Here is a 14187-nt window from a genome sequence, read left to right as displayed (position 1 = left end):
CTAAGCAGTTTATACACTTGGAATAATGCTCAAGAATTACTGAGCATTGGCATTCCCTTTGTGGCTCAGCAGTAACAAACCTGACTAGTATCCAGGAGTATGTGAGTTTGATCCCTGGTCCCGATCAGTAAGTTAAGGATCCAGCATTGCCATGAGCTGTGGTATAGGTTGCAAACACGGCTCAGATCTGACGTTGCTGTGGCTGCGGTGTAGCTACAGCTCCAATTAGACACCTAGCCTGGGAACTTCCATATGCCTCAGGTGTGGCCCTAAAGAGGATAGATAGATAGATAGATAGATAGATAGATAGATAGATAGATAGATAGTTACTGAGCATTTGTTATCAACCAATAACTTCTTAAGTTAAACATTTTCATAACATCATAGTTTCCACGTACACTGGTGTCTGCCCAACAAATCCCCCCCAGAAGATATTTCAGACTGTTTCCTAAGAACACATGATGCACTTTTTCCTCATCAGTAAGCTATTTCCAAATTATACTGTATGATGAGTTATTTCAACATTCATTCATTCATCCAAAAAAATATTTATTCCACCTAGCATGCCAGGCACTCTGCTAGGAATACTGGATATAACACTTAATCTGATACAACAAAATTTGACAATTCTGATACAAAGTGATGAATATGAGCTCTCTCTCCAAAACTTACAGAGCAGAGCCCATGTCTCATTAATCCTTGATTTCATTCCAGATCCCTACCCCACCCTACCCTAACTCTAGCATTTTAAGTTCACCAGGATCACAATGAGTAGCTAACTGATATGCTTGCAGCTTCTATAACTATTTTCCTCCTGTTGCTATGTCTACATAGTGGGCTTTCCCAAGTGATTTAAAAAAAAAAAAAAAAAAAAAAGGTTTAAGTAGAAAAGTCCCAAGCCAATACAGTGCCAATTTCTGCAGCTCCCTACTATTTTGCTGCTAAATGGTAGCTTCTGGGTCTAGGCCTAATCTAGATGCCATAGTACCAGAATATGATGAAAAATACATATATACAGTAATTACAGAAATGGGAGAGTGTTTCTTCTATTCTTGGTAAACTTTAGACAGAAAGAAGCAATGAGAAATGACTTGAGGGCTCAAAGATATCCTCTATGTTTTGTAAAACATACAAGGAAAAACACAAGGAAGAAGAGTCTATAACATCAGTAGCATGCAAAACTTTTTTTTAACAAAGAATTCCTAACTTTACAGATGCCAATTCTTACCTTCAGAAGTAGATAACAGACAAGAGAATAAAACCTAAGACACAGAGAAATCACAACAGCTCCACTCCATTCTATCAAAAAACAGCAGAAGAAAGTATATACATATTCTGTATTTGCTCACCCAATAGATCCATCTTTTTTTCCTCTATGAGTCGATTGATCAGACCATTGGCTCTCTCAATTGTGCAGACAGCAATATCCAAAGAAGAGAAATGCCTTGTTGGAGTGGTACTGCCCATATAACCATCTACTTTTATTCCTACTTCCTGAAATAGACTCTGAATAGAGTAGAAAGTAATAATACAGGTGAAAATATTTGCATTTCATGAATTTTAAATTGGTTCTTTCCCAGAACATATACATTAGTATCCAAAAACACTTATCATATTATTGTTAGTTATCCTGGCCAAGGCACACTGGTTCTTTTTAGAATAATATACTAAAAATACAGAGTTTAGAATGACAAAATTCAGTATAGAGATTTTCTGTTTAGACAGAATCAAGCAGGAATTCTCACTGTGGCACAATAGGTTTGAGCCACAGCCCAGCACGGTGAGATAAGAATCTGGCATTGCCTCAGCTGTGACTTGGCTTGCAACCGAAGCTCGGATCTGATCCCTGGCCAGGGAACTCCATGTGTCATGGGGCAGCCAAAAAAAGGAAGAAGAAAAAAAAAGACAGAATCAAATAGAATGGCATACTTAACTGATGAGTTCTAAGACTTCTCCATAGAAATTAAAATTAAAGGAAAACTACCTTAAGCACTAATTTTTTTAATTTTTTTATTATTATTTCCCCAATTTTTTTCCTACTGTATAAAGCACTAATATTTTTAATCTAATAAGCAGGGAACCAGCTCTTTAACACTAATGTATTATTTTCAGAAAGAAATTTATACTTCATGAGGAACATATTCTCATTATCCCACTAAAGACTAGTATTTTGAATAATGGAAGAAAAGTTTTTAAAAGTCAAATGCAGCAGAACTTTGATGCTAATTTTTTCTTTTCTTTTTTTTTTTTTTTTTTTTTTTGCTTTTTAGGGCTACGCTCACAGTATACGGAGGTTCCCAGGCTAAGGGTCGAATCCGAGATACAGCTGCCGGCCTACGCCTCGGCCACAGCAAAACAGGACCCAAGCCAAGTCTGCGACCTACACCACAGCTCATGGCAATGCCGGATCCTTAACCCACTGAGCAAGGCCAGGGATCGAACCCACGACCTCATGGTTTCTAGTCGGAATTGCTTCCACTACGCCACAACAGGAACTCCGATGCTAATTTTTTTTAGTTTAACTTTCAACTAACATAGCTTCTTTCACAATTTCAAACTTAGTACAGAACATTACCTGGAGATAGTATTTCTTCTCTTTAGCCACAGAGACAAAGGGCAGAATAAATAGAGCTTTCTTCCGCATTTCCAAAACACGCTTCAAAATAAGTAGTTCAGCAACAAGAGTCTTTCCAGCGCTTGTAGGAGCTGAAACATGTTATTCCAAAAGGTTTTCACAGAAAGTAGTAGTATCTGATATAGTGCATTAATAAATGTTTTAAATCATATCCAGGAACTATGTAGCCTAATGCTAACCTAGCATTAAGGCCCCAACTAGGGCCTCACCCTCGGCATATGGAGGTTCTCAGGCTAGGCGTCTAATCGAATCAGAGGTACAGCTGCCGGCCTACACCAGAGCCACAGCAATCAGGATCTTAGCCTCATCTGTGACCTACACCACAGCTTACAACAACGCCAGATTCTTAACCCCCTGAGTGAAGACAGGGATCAAACCCACAAGCTCATGGTTCCTAGTGGGATTTGTTTCCACTGAGCCACGACGGTAACTCCAAATGCCCCTGATTTTAAGCCAGCCTTCTAAATACTTTCACACTGAAAATAGAGACTTAAATCTTTACATCAGTAATAAATAATGAATAATATTGAATACCTAGCTTATACCTAAAGATACTTTCCTTTAAGTACTGAATACTTAAAAGCCCTGCTTTGAGGAAGGAGATAAACAGCTTTAATATACTGTGATAGGAACTATTATAGAAGTTGAGGGAAAAGAGCTGTATGGAAGCTATGGAAAGGAAACAGAACTTATGAAGAGGGAAAAAGGAACTTATGAAAAAGGAAAGTCAAGCAAATGTGCAAAGGCCTAGAAGAAAGCCTGGTATATTCAGAAGATAGTAAGTTATTCGGTAAGTCTGAAATATAAACTATAAGTGGAGGGCTGTAAAAGAGTTATGAAAGTGCCACATGAAGAAGAGTTTTATAACCTCACCATAAAAGGAGTTTAGAATTTATCCTGGGAGTTCCCACTGTGGTTCCGTGGTAACAAAACCAACTAGTATCCATGAGGATGCAGGTTCAATCCCCGGCCTTGCTCAGTGGGTTAAAGATCCAGCATTGCCATGAGCTGTGGTGTAGGTCACAGACACAGCTCTGTCTGGCATTGCTGTGGCTGTGGCGAAGACGGACGGCTGCAGCTCCAATTCCACCCCTAGCATGGGAACTTCCATATGCCGCAGGTGCGGCCCTAAAAAAAAAAAAGAATTTATCCTGAAAGTAATGTAGAGTGATAGTGAGTTTTCCAAAAGGAGTGACAAAATCATATTTGCACTTTTTTTTTTTTTTTGGTCACACCCAGGGCATATGGAACTGACCTGGGCCACTGCAGTGACTACGAAGAATACCCACTGGGCCATGTGGGAACTCCCGTATTTGTACTTTATGGAGATCATTTTGGCTGCAGGAGTAAATCAAGAGGAGAAAGAAAAGAGAAACTAGTTACAAAGCTACGGCATAAAACAGAAGAAAGATGATAGTAACCTAGGTAATGGACCTAAGAACAGATTGGTGGTCAGAATCAAGATATCTGAGGTAATAGAGATTGGACTTGGTGATTAATTAATGTGAGGTGGTGACCAGAGTTATGAATGACACCCAAATTTTTGTTTAAGCAACTGAAATGGTCAGGCCATTCTACCACTACTACTAACTGCCACTAGGTTGCATGCACTGAGTATTTCCTATGTGCCAAAAGCACTCAGGACTTGTGCTCACTCTCTCAAGCTCACGTGCGCTCTCTCTCTCCCCCCACTTCCACCCTCTCTCAAGTGACTGACAAGGTTACACAACCTCAACTTATTTCTATTGATAGTTAATTCTCTAATTATTTTTGGCAGCTGTAATGAAAATTCTGGATGACTCATCTTCAGAGAAAACTGATAATAGGAAGTGCATCTTACCAAGTAACTGGATTCTAAAGTCAGTAAACTAAACACAGATGGTTAAAAATTACGTAAGTCAAAAGTTGCCCTTGAAAGTCCATATGAATCTTCCATAAAGTACATTACATAGGATTTTGTGTGTACAATTCTGTATATGCAGGTCAATTTATAAACATATAATGTATAATGTTTCCACACTGAAAAGCAACTGAGATCACCTGAGGGGGAGAGCACATTTACATCTCCCATTGCACACTCACTCTGGGCTATATGTCTATTAAGAGGAATGGGAGGCAGGTACTCTCTTTAAATTGTTGGGTTTTCAAATTCTCCCAAAAACCATGTACTAGAATTTATACAATTTAAGTACACATATGATGAAACTCTGCTTCTCATATATTTAAAAACTTTCTCTAGGGAGTTCCTGTCATGGCTCAGCGAATCTGACTAGTATACATGAGGACATTCGATCCCCGGCCACCCTCAGTGGGTTAAGGATCCAGCATTGTCGTGAGCTGTGGTGTAGATCACAGACACAGCATGGATTCTGCATTGCTATGGCTGTGGTGTAGGTCGGCAGCCACAGCTCTGATTTGACCCATAGCCTAGGAACTTCCATATGCTGTACCTGCAGCCCTAAAAAGACAAAAACAAAAACAAAAACAAAAAACAAACCCAACTTTCTCCAGTTATAAAGAAACTCAACTATGTAATCTGCCTTATCTCAAATGAGTATCCTTTACATTCATAATGTCTTAAAAATAGTAGAGAAATTTGCACAAATTTGAATACCTGAATAGACTAAATTCTTTCCTTCCAGGACTTGTCCAAGCAAAAGGCACTCAGCCTGCCATTCAAACATCTTTTTTACACCAAAACTGTGATATTTCTCCAGAACCACTGTAGGAAGTCCCCAATTAGCCAATAGCAGCTTGTCCATTTGATCATCAGGAAACTTTTGTTTGCATTCCCCTTTTAGGGAAAAAAGAAAGAAAGAAAGGAATTAATAGTTGAATAACTTTAGTTCCAACATATGACTTCAGTAATTAGCCTTCCACTGTGTTTTGGAATTTCTCTGTGTTGGAAAGAGACTATACTACAGGCCGACACAAAGCACACTCAACATAAGGATCTGTAAGGAGTACTGGGTTACCATTAGGAGTGAATCCCCTGCAGGTGATGAGATTTGGCCAACTGCTAAGTTGTTTCCAGAAACAAAGATCGAAAGAGCCAGAAACCACTTGACTATTAACTACCAGGCGTAGTAAAGGGCTGAGTATGGGCTGAAAGCTTGCTGTCAATAGAAAGTGACCTGCCCCACCAGGCCGAAGTCACAAACTGAGAAGGGGAGTAGAAGCCGAGCAGGCCACGCAAACAAGCGAGCTCCGCGTGGCGAGGACACCTCCCTACAAGTGGCCCGCTTGCGCCGTCCACCTCCCCCGGCTGCCCGCGGAGTGCGGGGAATACCTGCAGCTCTGGCTGGCAGGCAGCCGCCGTCCTTCAGGCTGCGTCGCAGACCTGCAGGGGGGCTCAGCACGGGCCCCGAGTGGATCAAGGGGCTGTCAAAGCTGTCACCGCCGCTTCCCAAAAAGGAGTCTGAACTCGATGCCGAACGTCGCCGCTTCCCATTCCATCGCGTTAGATTCATAGCGAAATCTTCTTGGCTGTTTAGGGAGAAACACAGTCCCAGCGCCCTCCTATTCGGGAGAAACCCGGCCTGGTGACAGATGCGGCCGCCATCTGCCCGCCACAGTTTTCAAACCCAGGCCTCCCAGCCCGCCCCGGAACCATAGAGTTCTCAGAGGCGAGAGTAACCTGAGCACCATAGAAACTTGAGGAAGGAGCGGCTCTCCACGGTGTTACAGACCTCCAGCCTCTCTGCTCAGTTACTGGTTACTGTAAGAGAACCAAAGTTGAACCTATATTAAAACGGAGGGAAAAAAACAGACTCAGCATATAGAAACTCCAGTTAAACTGATTCCCGTTTATTACCTGGTTGCACTATTCGTTTCACCAAGCAATATCTAGTAAGGGAAAGACCTGCTTTGAAGAGACAGTGCTTTTCTATAGCACTAAAAATCTCAAAAGGATCAGTCCAATTAAAAAAACAAAACAAAAACAAAAAAACTCCAATACAAATCTGGGAAATAAGAGAATCGATTCTCTTGTGAAAATATACCTTTAAAATTTTTTTGAAAAAATTTCTAAAATTCCACAAGATGGAGACATGACTCCATGAAGAAAACATTTTTCTCAGTTACCTATGATGCAGTCATTTATTGAGTATCTACTATGTGCTAGGCACTGCATATATCACAGGAAAATGGCATGAAATGGCTCCTGCTTTTGAAGCGAAAGAACCTATAGAAGACAGACATTAAACTATTTTTAGTTAATGGATAATTTAAAATCATACTAATGTTCAGGCAAAAAAAATAACAAAGAGTTATCAAAGAAATAAAAGGGATCCTAATTTAAGATTTTAGTTGTGGGAGTTCCCATTGTGGCTCCAGGGGTTAAGAGCCTGACAGAGTGTCTGTCAGGATGCAGAATCGATCCCATTAGATACCTAGCCTGGGAACTTCTGTATGCCGAGGGTGGGGCCATAAAAAGAAAAGAAAAAAAGGAAAGAGTAGATTTGAGTTGTGGAAGAGCTTTCTGAGATGTATGAGCACAGGGATCAAGAGTGCAGTCAATCTGCATTTGAAGACTTAGTAGTTTTGTGATCTTGCTTAACCCCTTGAACTTCCTTTTCCTCATCTCTGAGATAGTAAGAGTAAAAACTACTCGTTTATTATGCACTAAGATAGTCAACATATGTAAAAATGCTTAGAACAGCACCTACTATATCATAAATACCATTAAGAGAAAGTGATATGGGGGTTCCCGTGTGGTGCAGAGGAAATGAATCTAAGAACCAGGAGGTTGCAGGTTCAATCCCTGGCTTTGCTCAGTGGGTTAAGGATCTGGTGAGCTGTGGTGTAGGTCATAGAAGCTTCACTCAGTGGGTTAAGGATCCTGCATTGCTGTGGCTGTGGTATAGGCCAGCAACTGTAGCTCTGATTCGATCCATAGCCTGGGAACTTCCATATGCCATGGGTGCAGCCCTAAAAAGACTAAAAAAACAAGTTATTCTCTTTTTCCTAGGTGAACTATGATCAAATGAGAAAAATAATTAGGAGGAAATTGAAAGGAATTGTTTGTGTCATTCTACTAAAAGGCATAGAGAATATTGTAAAATTTATGATTTATTTCAAATATTCAACATAAATTTCTTTTTTTTTTTTTTTTTTTTTTTTTTTTGTCTTTTATCTTTTCAGGGCTGCACCCACAGCATATGGAGGTTCCCAGGCTAGGGGTTGCATCGGAGCTACAGCTGCTGGAATACACCAGAGCCACATCAACACCAGACCTGAGCCTTGTCTGCGACCTTCGCCACAGCTCATGGCAACGCTAGATCCCTAACCCACTGAGCGATGCCAGGAATCAAACCCGCAACCTCATGGTTCCTAGTTGGATTCATTTCCACTGCACCATGACGGGAACTCCTCAACATAAATTTCTAAAACAAAAAAACAAACAAAAAAAAACCTTGTAGAAAATAGAAAGGGGAAACTTACTTCACAAAAATGTTAAGTATGTTTGTACTAATAGGTACAATAATAATTAATGCTAATATACCTAAAGTGTTTCCCACCTGTCTTTTAATTGTGTATGAGCTTGGGTTCCTTGGAATTTAATCTGTGGTAATTCTTCAAGGTCTGGATTAAAGACCTTGAAAAAATGTTTGTACATATTTCTGCCAGTTACCTGGGAGATACACCAATCCTGGCTCATTTTAAATATAATCTCTGGGTTGGCTTTTTTTTTTAAGATATAGAAGTAGTAGAGTGATGTTAGAGACCCAAAGCCAGATTTGTCCATACTCGCCATCTCAATCTTCAGAACATATTTCTCCGCTTTACTTACTGAGGGGGCTGCCTTTTGGAGGTTTGGCTCTATACAGGTAATTTTAAATTTTTACTTCCCATTCTGCCAGGAACCCCAGATTCCTATCCAGCAGAACACGCAGTCCATTAAAATCCACACTCTATACCACCAAGGATCAGCAGACATCACTATAGGAAATTTTGATTCTAATGCTTAATTTACTCCTTCACTCACTCCTTTGATTATTTGACATTTCTGCCTGAGAAGGAATTATCTGATTTTACCAGTTAAAATCATGGTAAAATTTTAGTCATGAATTTGAAAAGATGTATTTTCTATATAACGTCCAGAATATTTTTTAAAAAGTGTATTTTAGAAGTGTTTTCTTGTTTGGCCTAATATTGCTGAACACACAAGTAAAGGAAAATCAGTAAAATTGATGTATATTCAAAGATATCACCTGATTATTTTAGCAAGTTTGCAATAAATAATGGAGTCATTTGTCCATTGACATTGCAGAGGTTATATGAAAAAAGTGAAATTTACACAAACTAAATTTGGTGAATTGACTAAAACAGAAGCATCTACCCAGACTGAATAAATTCTGTACTTCTCTGGAGTTGCTATCATGGCTCAGTGCAAACAAATCCAACTAGTATCCATGAGGATGTGGGTTAGATCCCCGGCCTTGCTCGGATGTTAAGAATCCAGTGTTGCCACGAGCTGTGATATAGGTTGCAGATCCATCTTAGAGCCCACGTTGCTGTGGCTGTGGCTTAGGCCAGCAGTTGCATGACCCTAGCCTGGGAACTTCCATTTGCCAAAGGTGCGGCCCTGAAAAAAAAAAAAAAAAAAAAAAAAAAAAAAAGAATTTATCCTGAAAGCCCTAAAAAGGCAGTAAATAAATAAATAAATAATTCTGTACTTCTCAGGGATGTAATGTACATGATAAATGTAAGTAGCACTGGTTGTGTGTTATACATGAAAGTTGTTAAAAGAATAAATCCTGGAGGTCCCATCCTGGCGCAGTGGTTAACGAATCCGACTAGGAACCATGAGGTTGCAGGTTTGGTCCCTGACTTTGCTCAGTGGGTTAGGGATCCCGCATGGCCGTGGGCTGTGGTGTAGGTCGCAGACATGGCTCGGATCCCGCATTACTGTGGCTGTGGTGTAGGCCGGTGGCTACAGCTCCACTTTGACCCCTAGCCTGGGAACCTCCATATGCTGCAGGAGCGGCCCTAGAAAAGGGAAAAAAAAAAAAAGACAAAAAAAAAAGAGTAAATCCTGAGTTATCACAAGAAAAGAATTTTTTCCATTTATTTAATTTTGTACATATATGAGATGATGGATTTTACTAAACTTATTGTGGTGAACATTTCATGATGTATGTAAGTCAAATCATTATGCTGTTCACCTTAAATTTGTACAGTCCTACAGGTCAATCATATTTCAGTAAAACTGGAAGAAACAAGCAATAAACAAAAATGTGCTTCTCATGTTAATGGAATTGATTTACAAAAAAAAAAAAAAGAAACAGCCAGAAAATATATTAGATCATAAATATGGGCTATGGGGGTGGGGGTGCTTGGGTCTAATGTGGTCAAAATAAAGATGCCAGTTAAGAGGATTTTGTGTTTAAAGTTCAGTGGTTCTCAGTTGAAACAAAACCAATGGCTGCACATAAGGACCCCCTGGGGAGCTTTCCTACTCCTAGACAATCTGATAAAATTGGTCAAGATAGACTCTAAGCACTAGTGTATCTTTAAAACTCCCCATGAGTTCTCCAGTAGCCTAGCAGTTAAGGATCTGGCATTGCCACTGCTGTGGCGCATTTGATCCCTGGCCCGGGAACTTCCACATGCTGCAAGGGCAGCAAAAAAAAAAAAAAACAAAAAAAACAAAAGCAAAACAAACAAACAAAAAACCTCCCTAAATGTTACTAACATGCTGCTGGAATTGAAAACCACTGGTATAATCCAAGAAAGACAGACTTAAATCAGGTGGCTTGATTGAGAAAATTTTAATAAGAGGCTGAAATTAACAACGAACTTTTGAAAAAGACTTATTTCTCCACAGTGACACAAAGAACTGGTAGAAATAGCTTACTTATGGAATGGAGATGGAAACAAAATCAAAATCACTACAAAAGTCTAGGTTAAAACACCAGAAAGCTAATGAAGTGGTAACATGAACAGTGAATACCTGAAATAGACTAAATGAATTGAATACGTAAAAACATAAACCTGTAATTTCCAAATTCGCATATAAGCTACTCTCCCGCTTCTCACACAGTAATATCAGTAATACTGCTACCACTTGTATAGTAAATACCAAGCAGGTATATGAGGAAAGGGATAAGCAACAAGCCTGGGAATCCTAATAACATCGATTTTAAAATAGAAATAGCCTTTGGTTAGATGGGGTGACGGGTGAGTACTTTGCCAGGGAAAAGTTAGCAAAAGGAATCCTGGGGCCAAAAACTCCTCCTGGGTTTGGAGGTGAGGGTCAGACCACACTTAAGCAAGCACTCCAGGGCTGCCATTTGGGTCTCTGAGTGTACAGTTTTTAGAGCAGCACTTATAGATTCTGAAGATTTCTCTAGATGCTCCTTTTTGTTTTTTCTCTTTGATGCTCTCAAAGGCACCTCTTTAGCTACTTAGACAAAATCTTCCCCAAATCAGTAGCAACAAACAGGGAAAATGAGTAGGGCATTCAGTTAAAGCCAGCTGCTTTGGTGTAGGGCGGAGGTCTTTTTTTCACATTTCTTCCTCATTGCCTCCTTCCCTAATTCTCTCTCTCCATCTTCACTTTCCTTTTCTCCCCTCCCTTTTGTTTACACTTAATCACTATTAATAGTGTACCCAGCATAATACAATGTAAAATTTTATTTTTAATACACTCAATCATCCATAGAATGAATTCTTTTATGGTAAGAATTTATCTGTAATTCTCAGGTTAATACAATGGCCACTAAGGTGTCCTCAAGAATAAGGTTTATTATTTATTGGGCAATCTTTTGAGTATGAATTGGTAAATTAATACATTTCAGGATTGCATCTCATTTTAAAAGATCACGTCTTCACTGCCCCTTTTAATGGCATGAAAATCCTGGGTTATTTGGACGACAATCCTGAAAGATAAGGACATACAGTCTCCTCTCCTATACTGCCTCACCTCCAAGGGTAACTCAAGAGCATTTCTCTAGGTTCAATAGAGTCATGACTATCTCATCATCCGCCAGACTCAGAACATGCTGGAAATTCTCCAAAGGGTATGACTTGGATTGGACCACTTTGTTTCTTTTTTTTTTTTTGTCTTTTTAATGGCTGTACCCACAGCACATGGAGGTTCCGAGGCTAGGGGTCGAATGGGAGCTGTAGCCACCTGCCTGCACCACAGCCACAGCAACACTGGATCCGAGCCACGTTTGTGACCTACACCACAGCTTGCTGCAATGTCAGATCCTTAACCCACTGAGCAAGGCCAGAGACTGAACCTGCGTCCTCATGGATACTAGTCAGATTCATTTCCTCTGAGCCATGATGGGAAATCCTGGACCACTTTCTAAAGCAAGAAGACATATAGCTGATGTGTAGGTGTTTCAGTCATTTGACTTGGTGACTTGCCATTTGACTTGGTGATTTGTAAACAACAAAAAATTTTCTCACCATTCTGGACCCTGGAAATCTGAAATGAGGCTGCCAACATGGTCAGGTTCTGGTGAGAGGCCTCACTTAGATTGCAGACTGCTGATTTCATGCTCACTTGGGAGGGAGAGAGAGGAGGGAAAAAGAGAGGGAGGGACTGGGAGGGGGAAAAAAGAAGAGGGAGGGGAAGAGGAAGGGGGAAGAGAGAGGGAGGAAGGGAGGAGAAAGAGGAGAGGAGGGGGAAAGGGGGAAGTAGGGAGAGTGAGAGGGAGGAGAAGGAGGGGGAAGGAGGGGGGAGGGACAGAGAGAGGGAGGGAGGGGAGGGGGTGCAGGGAGGGAGTCCCTTTTATAAGAGCATCAAGCCCATTCGCAAGGGCTCCACCCTCATGACCTAATTCCCTTCCAAAGGTCCTACCCACCTCCTTATATCGTCAAAGTATGAGTTGGGGAAGGGGGTACATAAACACTCAGTCCATAACAGTAGGTAAAATATTCCCTAATTAATATGAAAATGTTATGGTTCAGCCCAACCTAACAGCCCAGGCAGCTAAGCTGCCCTGAAGGTCAGTTCTCCAAGCTAGAGCAACATAAATACTCTAGGGTTAAAAGCAAAGACACTATCCAGATGGCAGACCTAGGTTTGAACCTCAGAGCCACCATTTTCTAGCATTTTGATTTCAAGCCAAATAATTTAACTTTTATCAACCCCAGTTTTCTTTTTTCTGAAATTAAATTGAGCAAAATGGTGCTGGGAAAACTGGACAGCCACATGTAAAAGAATGGAATTAGAACAATTCTGATCACCATACACAAAAATAAACTCAACAACCTGGATTAAAGACCTAGATTTAAGACCCGGATACTATAAAACTCTTAGAGGAAAACATAGGCCAAACACTCTCCCAGATAAACAACAGCAACATCTTCTCAGATCCACCTCTTAGATAATTTACAATAAAAACAAAAATAAACAAATGGGACTTAATTAAACTTAAAAGTTTCTGGAGTTCCCATCATGGCTCAGTGGTCAATGAATCTGACTAGGAAGGATGAGGTTTCGGGTTCAATCCCTGGCCTTGTTGCCATGAGCTGTGGTATAGGTCGAAGACGTTGCTGTGGCTCTGGTGTGGGCGGGCAGCTACAGCTCTGATTTGACCCCTAGCCTGGGAACCTCCATATGTCACAGGTGCACGCTAGAAAAGACAACAACAACAAAAACTTAAAAGTTTCTGTACAGCAAAGGAAACCCTAAACAAAACAAAAAGACAACCCACAGAATGGGAGAAAATTTTTGCAAATGAATCAACTGACAAGGGATTAATCTCCAAAATTCATAAACACCTCCTGCAGATCAATACCAAAAAACAAAAACCCCATCCAAAAATGGGCAGAAGATCTAAACAGTTATCCAAAGAAGACATACATGCAAACATTTTCAACATCACTCATTATTAGAGAAATGCAAATCAAAACCACTATTGATAGGGATAGACTAGGCACAGGTAGTTGTACAGGTCCCAATAAAGAGACTGTATTTAAAGAGGGAAACTTAGGGGACATTGGGATCACTATAAGTTAATAAAACCATCAGCACAAGACAGGCTTGCTTCATCTATGGAGACTTGAAAATTGCCTCAGGTTGTTGGGTGGGGGATGGGATTAGGTCTGCATTCAGATTCAGACCAAGGACAAGAGTTTGAGGACTATCCTTCTGCAAATTTGAATACACACCTTACTGGATACTAAGGAGGATCTACTACTCCCAGAAAGGAAGAGGCAGGCTTTTCAAACCCCCACTCCCTTTGGATGATAAAACTGTAGCCCACAGGACCCCTGGGGCAGCGCTTCTGTGCCTGCCCCCTTGCATCTCTCACAAGCGTCCTATCTTAATAAATCTATTTCTTGCCTATCACTTTGTTTCTCACTGAATTCCTTCTGTGCAGAGACATGAAGAACTTGAACCTCAGTGAGTCCAGACATAGGGTGAGTGATTTTAATTTAAAACTGTGGGATTAAGTCCCAGTCTGGGTTTAGGCTGGATTCAAGTCTCAGCACGTGGGTTCAAGTCCCAACCTGAGTTTAGGCCGGTTTCGAGTCCTGGTACGTAGGTTCAAGTCCCAATCTGTGTTCTGGATAGGTTCAGGCCATTAGTG

The 14187-nt window shown here is 40.5% G+C and overlaps 1 protein-coding gene across 7 annotated transcripts in view; it reads right to left on the bottom strand.

The window, feature by feature from the left end:
- POLQ (DNA polymerase theta) overlaps nt 1-14187 on the bottom strand; it is a 145866-nt gene that overhangs the window by 123786 nt on the left and 7893 nt on the right. For 6 of the 7 annotated variants that reach the window (XR_002337886.1, XR_002337885.1, XM_021070283.1 and 3 more), the window contains 4 exons: nt 5925-6353; nt 5250-5429; nt 2576-2706; nt 1350-1506 (listed from right to left, as the gene is read on the bottom strand). Coding sequence is in view for 5 of the 7 variants with exons in the window: in XM_021070283.1 (XP_020925942.1) it covers nt 1350-1506; nt 2576-2706; nt 5250-5429; nt 5925-6105 (649 nt within the window). In the remaining 2 variants the exon portion in view is untranslated. Of the gene's footprint in view, nt 1-1349; nt 1507-2575; nt 2707-5249; nt 5430-5924; nt 7403-14187 lie in introns of those variants that run through there. The other variant, XM_021070281.1, reaches the window with a different exon arrangement.

Source organism: Sus scrofa, chromosome 13 (assembly GCF_000003025.6).
Source record: "Sus scrofa isolate TJ Tabasco breed Duroc chromosome 13, Sscrofa11.1, whole genome shotgun sequence".
Classification (NCBI taxonomy): domain Eukaryota; kingdom Metazoa; phylum Chordata; class Mammalia; order Artiodactyla; family Suidae; genus Sus; species Sus scrofa.
This window is presented reverse-complemented; position numbering and strand designations above follow the sequence as displayed.